Source organism: Rhinolophus sinicus, chromosome 14, assembly GCF_057876585.1.
Source record: "Rhinolophus sinicus isolate RSI-liver-muscle chromosome 14, RSI-T2T, whole genome shotgun sequence".
In the NCBI taxonomy this organism is placed as follows: domain Eukaryota; kingdom Metazoa; phylum Chordata; class Mammalia; order Chiroptera; family Rhinolophidae; genus Rhinolophus; species Rhinolophus sinicus.
This window is the reverse complement of record NC_142514.1, coordinates 48,496,230-48,512,745: the sequence shown is the minus strand read 5'-3', so window position 1 is coordinate 48,512,745 and position 16,516 is coordinate 48,496,230. Positions and strand designations below refer to the sequence as shown.

At 40.1% G+C, this 16,516-nt stretch overlaps 1 protein-coding gene across 8 annotated transcripts in view; it reads right to left on the bottom strand.

Moving 5' to 3' along the window:
• Positions 1–16,516, bottom strand: part of PDE4B (phosphodiesterase 4B) — a 565,055-nt gene that overhangs the window by 93,833 nt on the left and 454,706 nt on the right. For all 8 annotated transcript variants that reach the window (XM_074334882.2, XM_074334883.2, XM_074334879.2 and 5 more), the window contains 3 exons: positions 14,201–14,237; positions 14,003–14,073; positions 4,748–4,797 (listed from right to left, as the gene is read on the bottom strand). In XM_074334882.2, coding sequence (XP_074190983.1) covers positions 4,748–4,797; positions 14,003–14,073; positions 14,201–14,237 — 158 coding nt within the window. The remainder of the gene's footprint in view (positions 1–4,747; positions 4,798–14,002; positions 14,074–14,200; positions 14,238–16,516) is intronic.

The following is a 16,516-nucleotide window of genomic DNA, read 5'->3' as shown; positions in this document are numbered from 1 at the left end:
AGCAATTCTTACAACCATTGGGGAATTATTCTCAGAATTACCAGGGCTTTTCAAGTGCATTTGTCCTATTGTTTTGTCCATAAGTTGCCTAAAAACTCAAGGGGAGTAATGAAGGCAATTATTCTAATAATTCAGGCCACACGACATTCAGAATACTGAAGAAAAAGTAATCTGATATTTCTAGTTTTGTCTTCTTTTTTTCCTTTCCTTTCTTCTTCTTTTTTTTTTTTTTAAATTTCCTCCAATCTCTTCTTTGTCATGAATGGCCACAGACTTTGTAACAAGATTGATTTTATTCGTGTTTGTCCGTAAGTGTTGCAATCCCGCCTGACAGTTCTTGCTTAATGTAGAAACCAAGCAAATGTTCTGCCTATGTGGGCTTCATTGCCAGTCATGGGACACAGCTCAGCTTTCAGGCCGTTGCAGTGGTTCTCAGAGAGACCAGTGCTTGTGCATACACAGTCTATCTCTCATCCTAGGCCCTGGAAACTCTGGCCAAGAATGAGACCTGAATCAATGTCATGACTTTCTGAATTTCTTAGAATCCAAGACAACTCACTGAGCCCCTTGTCTACTCCTCGAACAGACCCTGCATCTGCCACACCCCCATAAACCTCCAGGGGAATATTCATAATTAAAGTAAAGATTTGGGAGGAACTCATACTGAGAAATAGGCCTTCTTAGGAGAAAGTCTCTTTTTCTGTTTTATCAACCAGTAAAGAGTCATTTCCTCCCCAGAATGGCCTGGACACATAATAAAAGAAATAGATTTCCATGAGCTCTGAAAAAAATTAAGTCTGTTTCTCACTTCAGTTAACCTATGTCAGGCATACTGGAAAGCCCTAGATTATCCTATTTTTCTACACACAGACTTTTCTTGAAATACGTCTAAGACTGGTGTCGAAAACTACCATCAATCAGGGTTGTGGAGAGTCAGGCTGGGAGAGACTTTTTTGGGTCTGCAGCAGTCTGGCCAGAAGTCCTTAAGGCAATTGCCTAGTCATCTTCTTGACATGGTTTGCTGTCATTTCCAATGACCCATGGACTTGGGTGTTGTTCTTCATAACATCTAATCTGTGACATTAGTGATGCTCTTGCTCAATACGTTTGTTGGCAAATTTTGGAGGAAGAAAATGAGCATAGAACATCTCTCCTTACACATCAATATGACTGCCAAAATGTTGGCTATATGACACATATTATTACAAATCAAGTCACATTTATATGAATCAGAAGTGCTAGACATTAAAAGAAACACGTCTCTATCTTTTTGTAAAGAATCATTTTGTAAAGGCAGTGAACACTTGATAACAGACCCTTTCAGTAAATCCTCACTTTCATGACATACCTGTAATTACTACTGAAATGCATGTAAAAGCAAGGGATAGATAGGATGGGTGGACACAGCGTGACAAGTACCCTATACACGCATATGCACACACCACACACACATCACATACACACTCACACCCTTACTCGTACACACACACACATTGATTTTTTTCAATTATCTAATTTTTTTTTTTTTTCTGTTGAAAATAGTTTTGGGGTCTGAAATCCTGAGAAATACTTCAGTTTTCCAGTTTGAGTGTGTAGAACCCAAATTCTTGCCTTGGTTTGGAGTGTTCTTTCTTTTGTATCTTTCCAGTTTTGTTCTACTCCTTAAGCATCATGTAGAAAAGGCCTGCTATTCACTCGTGTGAAAAGGCAAAATGTAACAAAAATTGAGATGCTCATTGAATTGCCCATCGTTAGCATTTTCAATAGCCCACAGCAGGATTTCTGCATGGTTCACCTTAACCTAGGAGCACATGATTGCTGCTTTGCTCTACTTTCTGGGTTTTAAATTCTCTATTACTTTACTCTGGCTTTCCCGCTCAAAGTGCAAAATCCCAACTTTTTAGATTTAACTTTTTGTGTTTAAAACCTATATGAACCACACTAATATATTTAAACAGTTATAGAGTGTGTTCCAAACCCCTTTTAAATTCAGTGCAATAACTGATGTTTAATAGTAAAACAAAACAAAAACCAAAAAAACACACAATTGAATATTTTTCATAGCTATAGAGATAAAAATACTGACCCATATTAAATTTTAATTTGTGAGCATTTTCCTTAAGAGAAAGTCCCCAACCTTTATGTAGTTCTCCTGGTCTAGTCACCATGGATGGTCTTCCTACTATGTGAAAATAACGTAAAACACTTGAAATGATAAAGAGATGAATAAGGTCCACCGACTGCCCTCACGGAGGTCTCATGGAGGAGAAATGCAAGCCATGAATTACGGTATATCTTAAACGGGAATTGTTGCCATAGCACAAAAAAAGAGCAATTACATTGATTTTCTAGAAAATGAGGATGTCTCTGCAGAGGAGGGGAATTTGTGCTGTATCATGAGAGCCAAAAAACATAATTTTGGTTAAACAGTGAGAAGGATGGTATTACAGATTGAGAGATTTGCTTTGATTTCCCCATGAATTATCCCAGTTAATGATCAATCTGTAAGAGCAAATGTATCGATTTAACCATGGTTCTGACAAGTAGTTTTTAAAATAAATTTCATTTCCTTCATTTAGATGCATTTTCAAAAGCCTTTTTAAAAGAATTGCCTTTCCTCTCTCTCTCTCTCTGAAACTTAGTACTTTACACAAGAATATAGTTACCTAAGTCAGTGAGGCTTTCCTACAAACTGGCTTGTTGTTAAATCTGTGTAAATTATTGTAGGTTTCTTTGTATCTTTTATCTTAGACCTTGATTCAAATAATAAATGAAAAACTTATCTTATTATCAAGAAAAATCACCTTTTAAAGCCTCACTCTAGCTTTCAATTTTGTTCACTCTGAGCCACTTATTTTTCATTCCCCTTTAAAGTTTCTATTTAAACACACCTCTTTGTCATATGCTGATAAATATTAAAATAACAGGAAAAATCTGCCTGACTTATTTAAGCTGATAATAAGAACAAAACACAGGATGTGTGTGTCCTCCTTCCTTTTTTTCTTTTTTTTTTTTGACTGTGGTTAAGCGTTAAGAAGATTTTGAAACCTCTAATTACGTAATAATTGATATCGCTACATTCTCTTCCCAATGAAAAGCCAGAATTTTTGTAGTTTGTCACAAAGGCAGACAAAAACAAATTGCCTAAGTGGTATTGTCATTTCTTTGCTCCATTGTTTTAAAAGAATTGAGCAAAAGACGCCAGTTGCCAAGCTGCAGTTACTGTGCCAATAATCACAAAATGATCTTTCCAACGGCATCTTTCATTAATGAGCTAATTTATCGAACCATAAATATCCCATTTCTCCTAATGTTTGTCAGCACTTATTACAACAAGAAGAAAACATAGTTTAAATATTCAAAGTGATTCAAATTTAGGGTGTATCATAACACATTGGACTACCTGAAATGTGAACAAAAGCATCTCACTGGTAGGCCAGCATGACAAAATGATAGCAGTTCCAAAACCATCTCCTTTGATCCAAGTGTGGAACACCAGTTTTATGTTAAAACACTTTATCCAGTTTCTTTTTATAAACTTCTAAAGGAAACAGTACATCAGCACACTAGGTTTTTCAAGTCCATAGATATAGTATTATTTGCTTCTCTCTATTTCATATCATGCAGCTCTAGAGGTAAAATCGTCTTTACTCAGTATCTTCCTGTTACTTCGATTCTTGTTCTCAACCTTTTTCTCATAGAAATATTTTTGAAAGCTCGTATGATAAATACTTCAGAAGCCAACACACCAATGGAAACTACTGCCTTTGTGTCCTTCTTTTAAAGGTTGGGCTTTTGTATTATTTCCACTATACTTATGGCCATGATACCAATATGAGAACACAACTTCCAAGCAAGGAAGATCATGAGTATAAAGCGAAGCTAAGAGCATGCTGAAAACAGAAGTGTAGAAAGGCAACGCTCGTTAGGTATTAGGCGATCTCACTATGAGTTCATCTTATTTGTTTCTCGTGTGGTTTTACTCAAGACCACTGCTACACTAGTGGGATCAGGGTCAAGGGGAAAAACTCCATTTTACACTTTTAAAAATGTCATCTAACTGGTTGTATCTTATGTCAAGAAAAATTTATGTTCTACACATCTCCATGTTGCTCCTTCAAAGTAGCCCTTCGTCTCTGCACACAGCTCTCAACTCTCCATGAAAAGCATAGGCACAGTCCTGAAAGATGGGAGGTTGGGTTTCTTTAAAACACCTTTGAGAAATGAAATTGGATGACCTCCAAAAGAAATGATTTGTGACCTGGAGAGGCGTTTTGGTTTCACACCTGGAAAGGATGTAGATTCAAGTGGGATCTATAGATGACGCTAAAAGGAAAACCACAAACATAGCCTGTGGGGCCCTGAGGCCCACATGGGGGCACCTGGGGGCTGGGGGGCTTTGAGATTAGCTCTCCTGGAGTTCACCGGGGCAGAACAAGCTGAGGTCAAGTTGCACGATGGTTACAGTTCTGCCTCCTGCTCCTGTACTGGGAAGCAGCATTAGCACTCACGCATCACATTCTGAAAGCCTGGGCATACACATGACGTGAAAAGAATTTAACACTGCTTTTCATTGGGTTTCACACAGAACGAAGTAAAGCTTCAGAATGTCTTTGAAAAAAGTCACCAAGAGACATAATTTTGAGGGCCATGATATGCAAACAAATGCTATCATTCTTAAAAAGGTTCTGAATAAGAGGCACATTCAATATTCTGAAATATGGAGACAGGCCAGGACTTGGCTTACCTTGCAGGTTGACTCTGGAGACAGGAGGCTGACTAGTGGCTGGGGACCTCCTGTGGAGATAGAGAGAAAAGAAGACCTGAGTCTTTGTCTGAATATTCTCTCCCTGCATCCCCATGATCACTGAGGAGTTTTCCAGGCCACAGTGAGCTATCCAGTGACATAATGCTACCTCCGGAAGGCAGGCTACTGTAACAGGGGTAGATGACTGCAATTCTCTCACATCCAGATGGCCTGGAATTTCCCTATGCACAGCTTCCTGGATGCTCCAACACTCTAGGAAGGAAGTCGTTTACTCCAGGTCGCTAACTAGCCCCTCTGTTTGTGGTTTCCCTGTTCCAGGAGGCCCCCAGAAGAGGATATCCTTGTTCAGGAATGACACCAAATGTTAAGAGTGAATTCCAGCTCCTTTGGGCAGTGCTGTAGAAAGTTACAGCCAGAGGAGTCCTTAGAGATCGACCAGTCCACACCTCTCATTTTTGCACCTCAGGAAACTGAGGACCCGAGAGACTTTTCTCTTGCCAAAGGTCACACAGCCACTAGGAACAGTAATCCAGGTTGCTTATTTTATGTAATGGTCTTTTCATAGAGGAACTGGGCACTATTCTACATCACAACAACCTACTAATGTCAAGAATGAAATGAAACAAATAAACTCATGCTCCACAATACTAGGGCTCCATCTTTTCTTTCTTCTTTATCTCCTCCCTGCACCCCCTTCTCCCCCACATCTGTTGCTGATCTCACCATTCTTCTTATGCTTTGTGGAACTACCAGACTCTCCTGGATTCCCAGTGCATTGCCAGAGAACCTCCCCAAAATAGTACAGAGCAATAGCCTTCAAACTTGAAGGGTACATCAGAATCGCCTCGAGGCTTATGAAGACACATTGTGGAAACTACCCCCAGGGTTTCTGATTCAGTCAGCCTGGGGTGGGCTTGAGAGTTTGTATTCTAACTAGTGCCCAGGTGGTGCTGATGCTGGGAGCCACGTTTTCAGGACTACTGACTAGCAGAGTGAGCTCTCTGTCCCACTGAAGATCAACAGGATATTAGCAACAAGCAAGAGAGTGGGACTCTAGGCCAGTGGGTCTCGAAACATAGAAGATATCTGACTAACTTGGGGAACTATTACAAATGTGATTCCCTTTCCCATGCCTGGAAAGTCTATTTCAGTATATCTGGAATGAAGCCTGGGAATCTGTAACTTTTTATTTCTCTGTGAATTTTGATGTATAGGCAAGTTTGGGAAGGAAGCCAAATTCTGAATGATAAAGAATGGCCTGCAAGGTATTGGGAAAGAAGGGTCTCCCTACAGGTGTGACCACAGTTATTTTCCTAGGTTTTTATTAAGTGCTCCACATCCATTTTTGGTTCCTTAGGGGCAGCCTAGTGTCTAGATAATTATACCTGATCGCTGCAGGGTCTGACAGACAGGTTTCACATCTACCATTCATTTACTAGCAAGGCAAGCCGAGGCCAGGTACTTCTCAACTTTCTGTGGCATGAAATTTTCATGTGTAACAAGGGAAGGGAAATTGACATCCAATGATTGCTTTGCTCTGCTAGGCGCTGTGCTAAGTACATCTTAGCTTCTATTGGGAGCTACTATTATCTATCATCTATTATTATCTATTATCATCTCATTTGAAGGGTAAGGCAACTGAAGCTCAGAGCGGTTAAGACACATGTTGAAATGAAGCACATGTGGTTTATAACAGGCATGGTTGGGAGTCCAAGCTAAGTCTTTCGGAATCCAAAGTACATGTTCTTTCCAGTTTCCAATCTGCTGACAACATCTATACTAATACTGAAGGCTCTTTTTCAGAAAAATTAAGAGAGTAAATCCCAAACTCCTTAGCCTGGCATTCAAAGTCCTTTGCTCTTTGGCGTCAACATACCTTTCCGAGCTTATCTCTCAGAATTCCTCCCTTCCTGACATTTTATTTCAAACCGCTGACTGGCTGTTTGCTTTTATGCATCTTGTACTTCACCTTAGTAGCACTTTAAAATTGTAATTAAAACAGGCACTGTCTAATTAGCTTTCAATATAGAACTCCTTACTTTAAATGTAAACTTTATTTGAGCAGGGGAACAACTTGTTCACTACTGGATCCTTAAAATCCAGGGTGGTCTTTCATATGCCAAGCACTCAGTAACTACTTATTGAAGAAAGAAAGGGGAGAAAGCAAGAATGAGAGAAAGAAGGAGGAGGAGGAGGAGGAGGAGGAGGAAGAAGAAGAAGAAGAGGAGGAGGAGGGAAAAAGAAGAAGAAGGAAAGAAGGAAGGAAGGAAGGAAGGAAGGAAGGAAGGAAGGAAGGAAGGAAGGAAGGAAGGAAGGAAGGAAGAAGGAAGGAAGGAAGGAAGGAAGGCATACATTGTCAAGGCCAAACCTCATCCCTTTTTTTCCCCTTGAACACGTGCTAGCCCTCTCCTGGCACTGCTCAAGCCATTCCTCTGAAAGAAAAGCTCTCCCTGCACAAATCCATGTGTCTAAATATCATCTATACTTCTGTGATTTATAATAAGACACACATACGTGCGTGGTCTTCCTCCTGTTCCTGGCAAAAAAACTCCTAAAACCCCTGGAATTTCCTAAGTAAGGAGAGTGAGAAAGGTGATTTTTGTTACGTTAATGAGGTGACTTTTGGAAATTCCCTGGGACTGGTTGCCAGGGACACCAACGGTGTGAATAGAGGGTTGAAACTTTCAGCCCCACCCAGGCCCTCAGGGAAAGGGAAAGGGGCTGGAGATTGAATTCAATCACCAATGACCAATGATTTCATCAGGTGTCTGTTTGTAATGAAGCCTTCATGAGAACCCCACGGGTCTTGGTTGGTGCAGACGCGGAAATGCTAGCGTGGCATGCTCAAAGAGCAAGGAAGCCCTCCTTCTCCCATACCTTGCCCTGTGCAGCTCTTCTCTCTGGTCGTTCCTGTGTCATCTATATCCTTTTGTAATAAACCAGTAATTTAGTAAGTAAAATATTTTGAGTTCTGTGAGCCACTCTAGCAAATTAATTAGCCCCAAAGAGGGAGTCCTTGGAACCTCTGATCTAGAGCAAGTTGATCAGTAGAAGTGCAACCTACACTTGTGATTGGCATCTGAAATGGGAGTAGGGAGAGTCTTATAGGACTGAGCCCTTAACTTGTGGGATCTGACGCTGTCTCCAGGTAAATGCTATCAGACCTGAGCTGAATACTGGTATAACAGAGAATTGCTTGGATGTAGGGGTGGGGGAACCCATGCATTGTAATTGGTGTCAGAATCATACTTGTAAAGGTTAAATGCCATCTTCTCCAAGGAATGCCATCCTCTTAGCTAAAAATGATCTTCCCTCTAATCTCTCATGGGGCTTTATTTGTACCTTTAGGGTTATTTCCTCATGTTAACCTCATATGAGCATGTATTATCCCAACCACTAATCTGTGGCCCATTCATGGTAGGATTCAATTCTGATCCTTTCTATGTAACCTCTACAGGACCCACCAACTTGCCTCACAAATTGTAGAAACTCTATAAATATAGGTGAACTGTTGATTGAATGAACCATTGATGTGAAAATGATTTGATGAGCTAAATACCATATGAATGTTTTATCTGGTTTCCTTTTTCCTATAGTATCTTGGTCCTACATATTATCGGCTATTCCTCACGTATTCCTCACGCACAGCACACACTCATGTGGCCGAGCTCTTGAGTATGTTTTGCTCAGCTGAACACTTTCCCCCGCTTCTTTAAGTGGCAAACTCCTTCACACGTTCTAGGACTCAGTTTAGGCATCACCTCCTCAGGAAAGTCTTCCCTCCTGTGTGTGGTTCTTGTCTGCGCTACTGGTAGTGTCCTATGCTTGTCCCATCATAGATTGCTTATGCTAGACTGAAATTCCCACTTTCCTGTCTGTCTTCTCAAGTCACCTGTAAGATATTTAAGCAAAGATTGCACCTCGTTTATCTTTGAAACCTTGGAATCAGCTAAATATTTGGTATGATATAGGTATCCATTATGTATTCATTCGATTAATAATATGTTTTTAACAATTTTATTTTCCCTATCTTCCTGAGTTCCAAAGAAGGCTTCAGTAAAAGGAGACATTGAACCAAGAGACCCTAAAAGTTGGAAATGTCTGCTTCCTTAATGGCATAGCTCTTAGTATCATCGCTACTCATAGCACCCAATTCTCCCAATGACTTTTTGAAAAGTATAAAAATTATATAAATTCCTTTGTCCCAGGAGTTAACTTTGAAAATATAGCTTTTCTTTAGAGTTAATTCAGACAAGCATCTGTGTATATAAGCTTTGGAAAAGCATGGACTCTGTTTATTTGGTTTATCACTTAGAACTGGTGCAAAGAGGCTGAAGACATTTTAAATGAATGAAATTGATACCTTTTAAATGACTTCTGGAAGCTGCATTAGGGCTTAGAGGGTATGAGAGTGCCAATGAGAAAATGGTGAGTGCCAGAAGAAAGTGGCGTTGGTTGCCCAGTTTCCAGTGGTCCCTAACTTATGGAAGAATCATGAGAAGTTATATGCCTGGATTGCCGGAGACTGTGACATTACTAGGGAAAATAATAAGGCCGCAGTAGTGAATACTTTCCAGCCCCGAATAGCACAGTGGAGAAAGAACTGGACTATGAAAAAAAAGTCAGGAATGCTAATCCTGGCTCTGGCTTCTTCCAACTGTATAGCCCTGGGCAACCCACCCAACCTCTTCATTTCTTCCTCCCTTGGGGAGAGCAGGCCACAGCTCACATTTACTGCCAATTTACAATGTGCCAGGTCCTATGTGAGGGGTTTTACATATATTTCCTCACTTATTCTTGAGAAAATTTGGCTAGGTTCTTTCCCACTCCGAATATTTAAAATTTTATTATTTTCAGCTAATTTAAATCCCATGCCAAAATACATAAAGCAATGAAAGACACCTCAGATATACACTGAAAAAAAATTAAGTGGTCATTAATTCTTTCTGAAAGATTGCATACATGTTGATTGAGTTATGCCTAGAGTAATGTTAATACAGAGATGTTGCATGATTTCCTGCTAGCCACCAGTGATATCTGTGACGTTGATGACCCAGCTGAATGACGGAGGATATCGCTTTGCTCCCAGCTCTGTCCCCTGATTATCAGACTGCTGAATGGCAGACACTCCCACGCACCCATGTGATTTCGCCACCAGTCTCTTTGAAGCCAGTAAGTGCTTTAGGGATGCTTATCTAAATTAACAACTCTAAATGAAAGCCATATTTTCAAAATTAACTCCTGGGACAAAGGAAATATAGGGTTTAATTTGAAGCCAAGAAATAACAGGCCCAATCAAGCATTCCTCAATGGAACATTTCATGGAAGTGCAAGGAAATCACCTCAACAGGAACTCCGAGATTTTCAGCCTTTGGGTGGTAAAGCTCAGGCAGACAATGGACTGCTTTCATGCAGAGCAAAGAGCCAAAAGATAAAGGAAATCTTGACTTATGAGAAGCATAGTTCTATGTGGGAGTTCCTTTTCATATCCTAAACCACACTATCCAGATGTCTCATGAAAACCACTCCAAGGACGTAATTACTGCTTAAATGTTACACTCAAGGCAATTAGTGGCACCCTGGAACCCAAGACAGAGATCCAGGAAAGAAACTTTTGAGTTCCATAAATCTCAGTTTCAGCTCTTAAGTGAATATGTGGGGAGAAAACTGCTCTCCATAGAGTAGATCCATTCCTGGCAGATATTCTTGTCTTCAGTTTTCTTTATCTGCTTGAGGGTATTGCCTATCTAGGAATAGAATGGAGTGCATTCAATTTTCCACTTTTCTACTCTGCCCCTGACGGGCTGCTCCATCGGTAGCTGAAACCCATCATTCAGTTCTCAGCCTGGGCTGGACTGAGGCAATCTCAACACTCTGGTGAAGCTCTAGTGGTGGATGTGCCCTGCCTTGAACTTCTATTGGTTGGTGTTGGTTTCAAGGAAGTACTTGAAATCAATATGAGGCTCAACTCTGTACAAATATGGGTATGGATTTGAGAAAGATCATTAGATGCAACTATCTTACTGGTGGAGATCTATTTGGTGAGTGTGGTTTGGTCTGGACCAAAGATGACACAAAGGGCCATGATTTGGGAGATGGTCTTCAGCCAGCATGTGAGACTGGGCTCTGGGTCAGCTCTGAATATGGCAATTATGGTCTGAGGATACTCAGTTCCCGAAGGTTCATGTGGATCAAAACACTTAAGGCTCTGGAAAGACCTAATTTGCAAAAAAAGTAGCTTCAGATGACGTAGCCTATTAATCAGCAGGGTTAGGCTGAAAGTCCCCAAGACTACTACCAGAGGACGAACTTCCAAGACCCATGGTAAGAAACCAGTAACTGAAACGTGCCTCCAATTTCCCCTGCCCCACAACTCTTGCCCCTGGAGCTATTTAATGTAGTGATCTTGAGTCCTGCTTTGTAAGAAGCCTTTGAAAAATGTTCTTATTAAAATCCCTTCCTTCCCAATTCCAACCTTCATTGCCTTGGTACAGACCTCCCCTCCTCAATTTAAATTTCTGAAAACACTCTCATAGCTCATGTCTCTGCCGTCAGGCTCTCTGACCTTCATCTATTCCATAAGTTCTTCCTAAATGACTCTCTGTTCCACAGCCTTCAGAAATGTCTTCCCATAGTCCCAAAGATTTAACAGGAGTAGTGAATGGAAAGAGCACTGTAATAAGATTCAGGATACCAGGTTTCAGATATGACTCTGATATTCCCCAGAAGTGGTAGGTTCTTATACAAATCATTTAATCTCCCTGAGCTGTGTTTCCTTATCCATAGAGTGGGGGAAACAATATCTGTCATGAATATCATTTACGGTGATTGAAACTGAGATAATGGATGTGAAATCACCGAAGTGTTGCATAGTTTCTGGATTCAGTGAAAGAAATGTAACTATCAATGTAATAGCTCCCATTTATTGAGCATCTACCATGTGCTAGATGTTGTTATAAATGCTTCACAACTATCAACATATTTAATCCTCAGAACAACCCTATTTTACGGAATGGGAAACCAAGATATAGAGAGGTTAATTAATTTGCCTAAGCCATATAATTTTCAAGTGGTAGAATTGAATTATGAAACCAGTAAGTATGGTTCTAGTGGCTATACTCTGTAAAGAAAAGAAGGTAAGCACAGGGAAGGGATCACTCCAAAAAAGTAATTTTCTAAATAATTGGTGGTCTTTCTCCAATAATTACTTATTGAGAAATTTATATGTATGATAAATATTTATGGAGCACTCACTAGGTGTCAGGGATTCTAAGTCTTGGAAGAAATTCAAGGAAAAGCAAATGTAATTCTCAAGGGGCCTCAAGGGGCATATTGTCTAAGGGGGAACAGAGATCCATAAATGGTGTGATAAGGTTGGCAGGGTTTTCGAGGGCCACTGCGGGGCGCTCAGGTAGCCTCAGTGGGGTCAGGGAAAGCACCCTGGTGAAGGTGATACTAGAGATGAGTTAGAAAAGACAAGCAGGATTTCATCAGGCAAGTTACGGCAGGTTGGAGAGAGACATGTTAGGAAGACAGAACAGTAAGTCCATGATCAGGATGGAGAGTAGAACATGCCGGGAACACGCAGACCACAGTTGTTGGACTGTGATCTCCTGGGGCCAGAGACCTGCTCTGAGGGTTCCTCACTGAAGGCCTTGGTGCTTCCTGTTGGAATGGGAGCCCTGAAAGGGCAGAGAAGTTGTCTGTTTTGGTCACTGCTATATCACCAGTGCCTGGTACAAGGCGGGTGCTCAATAAATATTTGTTAAAGACGTACATATATGGATGGATGAATAGCATGTACTAACTAAACACTTGTTGGGTAAATTACTTAATAAATGAATAAACAGAGAGTACTACTGCAAAAGAGGCTGGGCAAGCCTTCAGCTTTTGCGGATATTGTATCAAATATAAACCCATCTGTCAATCAAACTAACAAGTTGGATCATGAGGTGTCTTGGGTGCCAATCGTTCACATTTAAACTTTATCTTAGTGGTAAGAGTGAACCACGGAAATGCTTCAAACTGGAGAATGGCAAGGTCAAACAGCATGCGGTAAAATCCCTCGGGTGGCAGTTTGGGCAACAGTTTAGAGGAGAGACCAAAGACAGGAGAGACTCCATTAGGGTATGCAGAGCTCTCACAGGAGGCTCAGCAACAAGCTATAGAACAGAGAGAGAAAAAGTAAGCTTTCAAAGCAGAGTTTACTTCCATTTTTAACAATTCCACCCTTTGAAAATTTGGATAAAATCAAAATAGAGAGTCTATGAATAATTTAGCTAAGACTAGAGAAACTAGGTGCTGTGTAGACAATACTGGCTGGAAAACTTGGGAGATTTAGGAATTGGCCTTGGTATATCTATACCCTACGGTGTAGCTGTTAGCAAGTTGCTAGAGAGCCTGGATTTCTCCTCCTATAAAACAAAGAGGTTGAATCAATGGTTTCAAGGGTCTCCTTCAGCCCGACCATTCCAGGATCACAGATTCTATGACCTTCTAAAAGCCCTGTGGTGGTCTTTTAAAATGTTGGACAGTGAACTGCATAACACTTAGACTCATAGATTGAAATGATTTCTAAGGAGAAAGTTGCTTCGGGAATATCAAGTTCAAACACTTCGTTTTACACATGAAGAGACTAAGGGTTCAGAAATGTTCATTGAAATGACCAGCATTATGTAGTTAGTTGGGAGAAGAGGAGAAGCTCATCCCACACGTAGTCATCAAATTGCATGAATCTGTTTATATCTTATTATAAAATAGGCAACTGGGACTTGAACTTTTTGGTACTTTTAATCTCAAGTTTGAATCCCTGAATTCATTAATAGCTATTCCAAAAGAATTTTAATAGAATTTATAGCTATTACTGAGAAGTATTCATACTTTCCAAAAAAGTAAATACGAAAGTCAACAAAATCCTCATCTCATTATTTCATTTGTTGAATTCCTATTGTATAGTAAGTGTTAAGGGTACAAAGATCAATAAGATCCAGACTAATTTCTAACATCTTACTAATTCTAAAATACGATGGTACGCCATCATATTTTCAAATTTCATTGTGTAGCCTAACTTAGCTTGGATGGCAAATTTCCAGGCAACAGTTTTGTTTTTGTTTTGTTTTCTTTTTGTTGTTTTTTTGTTTTACGTTCTTTCTTTGTTTTGTTTTGTTTTGGTACTGTTCAGTGGTTTTGACTTTGTTGAAAGGATTCATAATTCCATAAAAAGTCCATGCTTACTTATTGGATGTTCCATGCAGGTTTGTCAGTAGAGTGAAGTTGTTTCTCACACTTCGCAAGCTGGCGAGAACCTGTAAGGAAAATGTTTAAATGGTTAGGAACGAAAGGAGATGAATGGGCAGGTGCAGAAGCCATACTTAAAAAGTAGAACCAGGGACAGAGTGAGAGTGACCCAGGGCTAGCACAATACATACATACCTGGGCAAAAGGCGTTACAATCAGGTCATCGCCATGTCTGGGGAAAAGAGAGAAAAGAAACATTGAAAAATGCATTTGAATCACAATATTAACCTTTATCAGTGTTAGCAATGCAAATGTTATACAAGTCCTTCTACCTAGACATAAGGCAGGACTGATTGAAGCATAAATGGGGATCTCAGGAACTTGAAAGAAAAAAAAAAAAGAAAAAACAACTTAGGTTCATGGCATGTAGATTTACAGTGACTACACATAAAAGCATTAGCACGTAAGCATATATCCTCAGGGTATACTCCCATTAAATAGTAGACCCAGAGTACTGTAATTCAAAGCGACTTGTGGATTTGGGTTGCCAGAGCCAGGAAATTCAAAGGGAGGGCTGCTCACAGGCACACACAGAGTTGGAAAAAATGGTATAACAGTCTGGATAAAGGTTAACTTTGGATTTCCTGGCTTTTGTTGATTTGAACCACAGCCTTAATGCCATTTAAACACAGATTTCTGTCTGGGAATCCCATTACTTTTGTTTTTAATAGAACTTTTTTCTTAAAGTACCCAGGGAAAAGCTTTTAATGGGGAGTGTGCGGACTGAATCTACTATTACGATATCATTGTTGCTCATTTTGTCCAAAGATCCGATTAAGCTGTACCTAGTGTTATGTAAATCTTTACTTAGAAACAGTCAAAATTGTGTTTTCAGAAATGCTCTCTCTCTCTGGCACACGCTTCGATGATAAATCGACTTAAGCCCACATGCAGCAAACTCTCCATGAAAGTCATTAGAAGACACGTCGGCCTGAGCTGCAGACACCAAATCAGGCCAATTTGCTTTCACAGTGTGAGTCACACAGAGGTCATTTGACAATGAGCTGCCTTTACTGTCTGATCTATCACTTTGTTCTCATGATCGCCATACAAATATGGCGCCTTACTAGTTAATTATGTGAATGCAACCATTAATTATTAAGCATCTGCCCCGTACCAAGCATTGTGTGAGGCCTGGGGACCCAGAGTCGAACACTTATGTCCACGTGGGTCTCTCCTCTAACACAGGCTTTTACTCTGGGGTCTTATTTAACATAATATTTCCCTTCCTACTTTTGTCTTGAGCTAGAAGTCCCCCTTCAATCCAATCTGCTAAACTTCTTGTGCATCCACTTTTGCACAGTGACTTATAAAAAGCACACTGACGAGCGTAAGCATGCTTTACACGCTTACTGGACGTCAGGCCCTGTGCTAAGCACTTTATATGCATTATCACTTTTAATTCTTGTGACAAGACTTGAAGCAGGTACTCTTACAATTCCCATTTTATAGATGATATCACAGCTCAGAGTAGTCAAACAACTGCTTAACTAGCAGATTTATATTAAGGGGAAGAATTGAGACTGTCTGATTCCAAAAATCTATGCTTTTAACCACTATATTTCCTATTTTACAATGATTCTGCATAGTAGACAGATTGAATTATACAGAATCCATAATCCCAAATTAAAACCCAGTAGGGGAGACAGAAAAATATTCAAAATAGTGCAATAGATAGTATAAACATAGAACAAGAAATACAAACAACGGATACTTAATGGGGGGTGCAGAGGAGAGGTGACAACCACAGATTAGAGGAAGTAGGAAAGGCTTGATTGAACCGGTAGCATGTGACATGATTTTTTTTTTTTTTTTGGTGACATGAATTTTTAAGGGCAGGTTTTAAATGGCACGCATGGTACATGCTAGCTACCAATGAGAGACATTGCTAGAAAAAAGGCTTTGAAATGGGAAACTACTGAACATATTCACCCACCGAGATGCCTGGTGCCGGCTTGGGTAGATCTGATTGCATTAACTATAGACAGTTATAGAAGACAAGACTAGAAGCTTCCCATGCCCATATTATGGACAGCATCAACAATGGTTGTGGAGTTGGTGCTTAACTCAGTAGCAAGAAAAGAGCCAGTTCAGGTTTTTAGTGAGATAGGCAAACAGAAAAATGTTTTAGAAAGTAAATGACACGAAGGGACGAGTTAGAGAGGAAGAGCTGGGAAAATAAGGAGCTACTGCCAGTCATTCAGATGAGAAGAAATAGGTGAGGCAGAGAAGAACTAGGAAAAGACAATTTGAAGAGACTCTAAACGTCTTGCCAGGAACTGGCCATTGCATTGGATAAGTGGTCATAGAGATATATTATTTTCAGTTTTACAAAATAGGTATCCGGGAAACTAGTGAAGTCATGAGTAGAAGAAACAAGAAAGTGAGGAGAGGTTGCGGGAGGAGATGTATCACTTTCCCACAGGTTGTGTTTTAAGATACTTGTTAAGA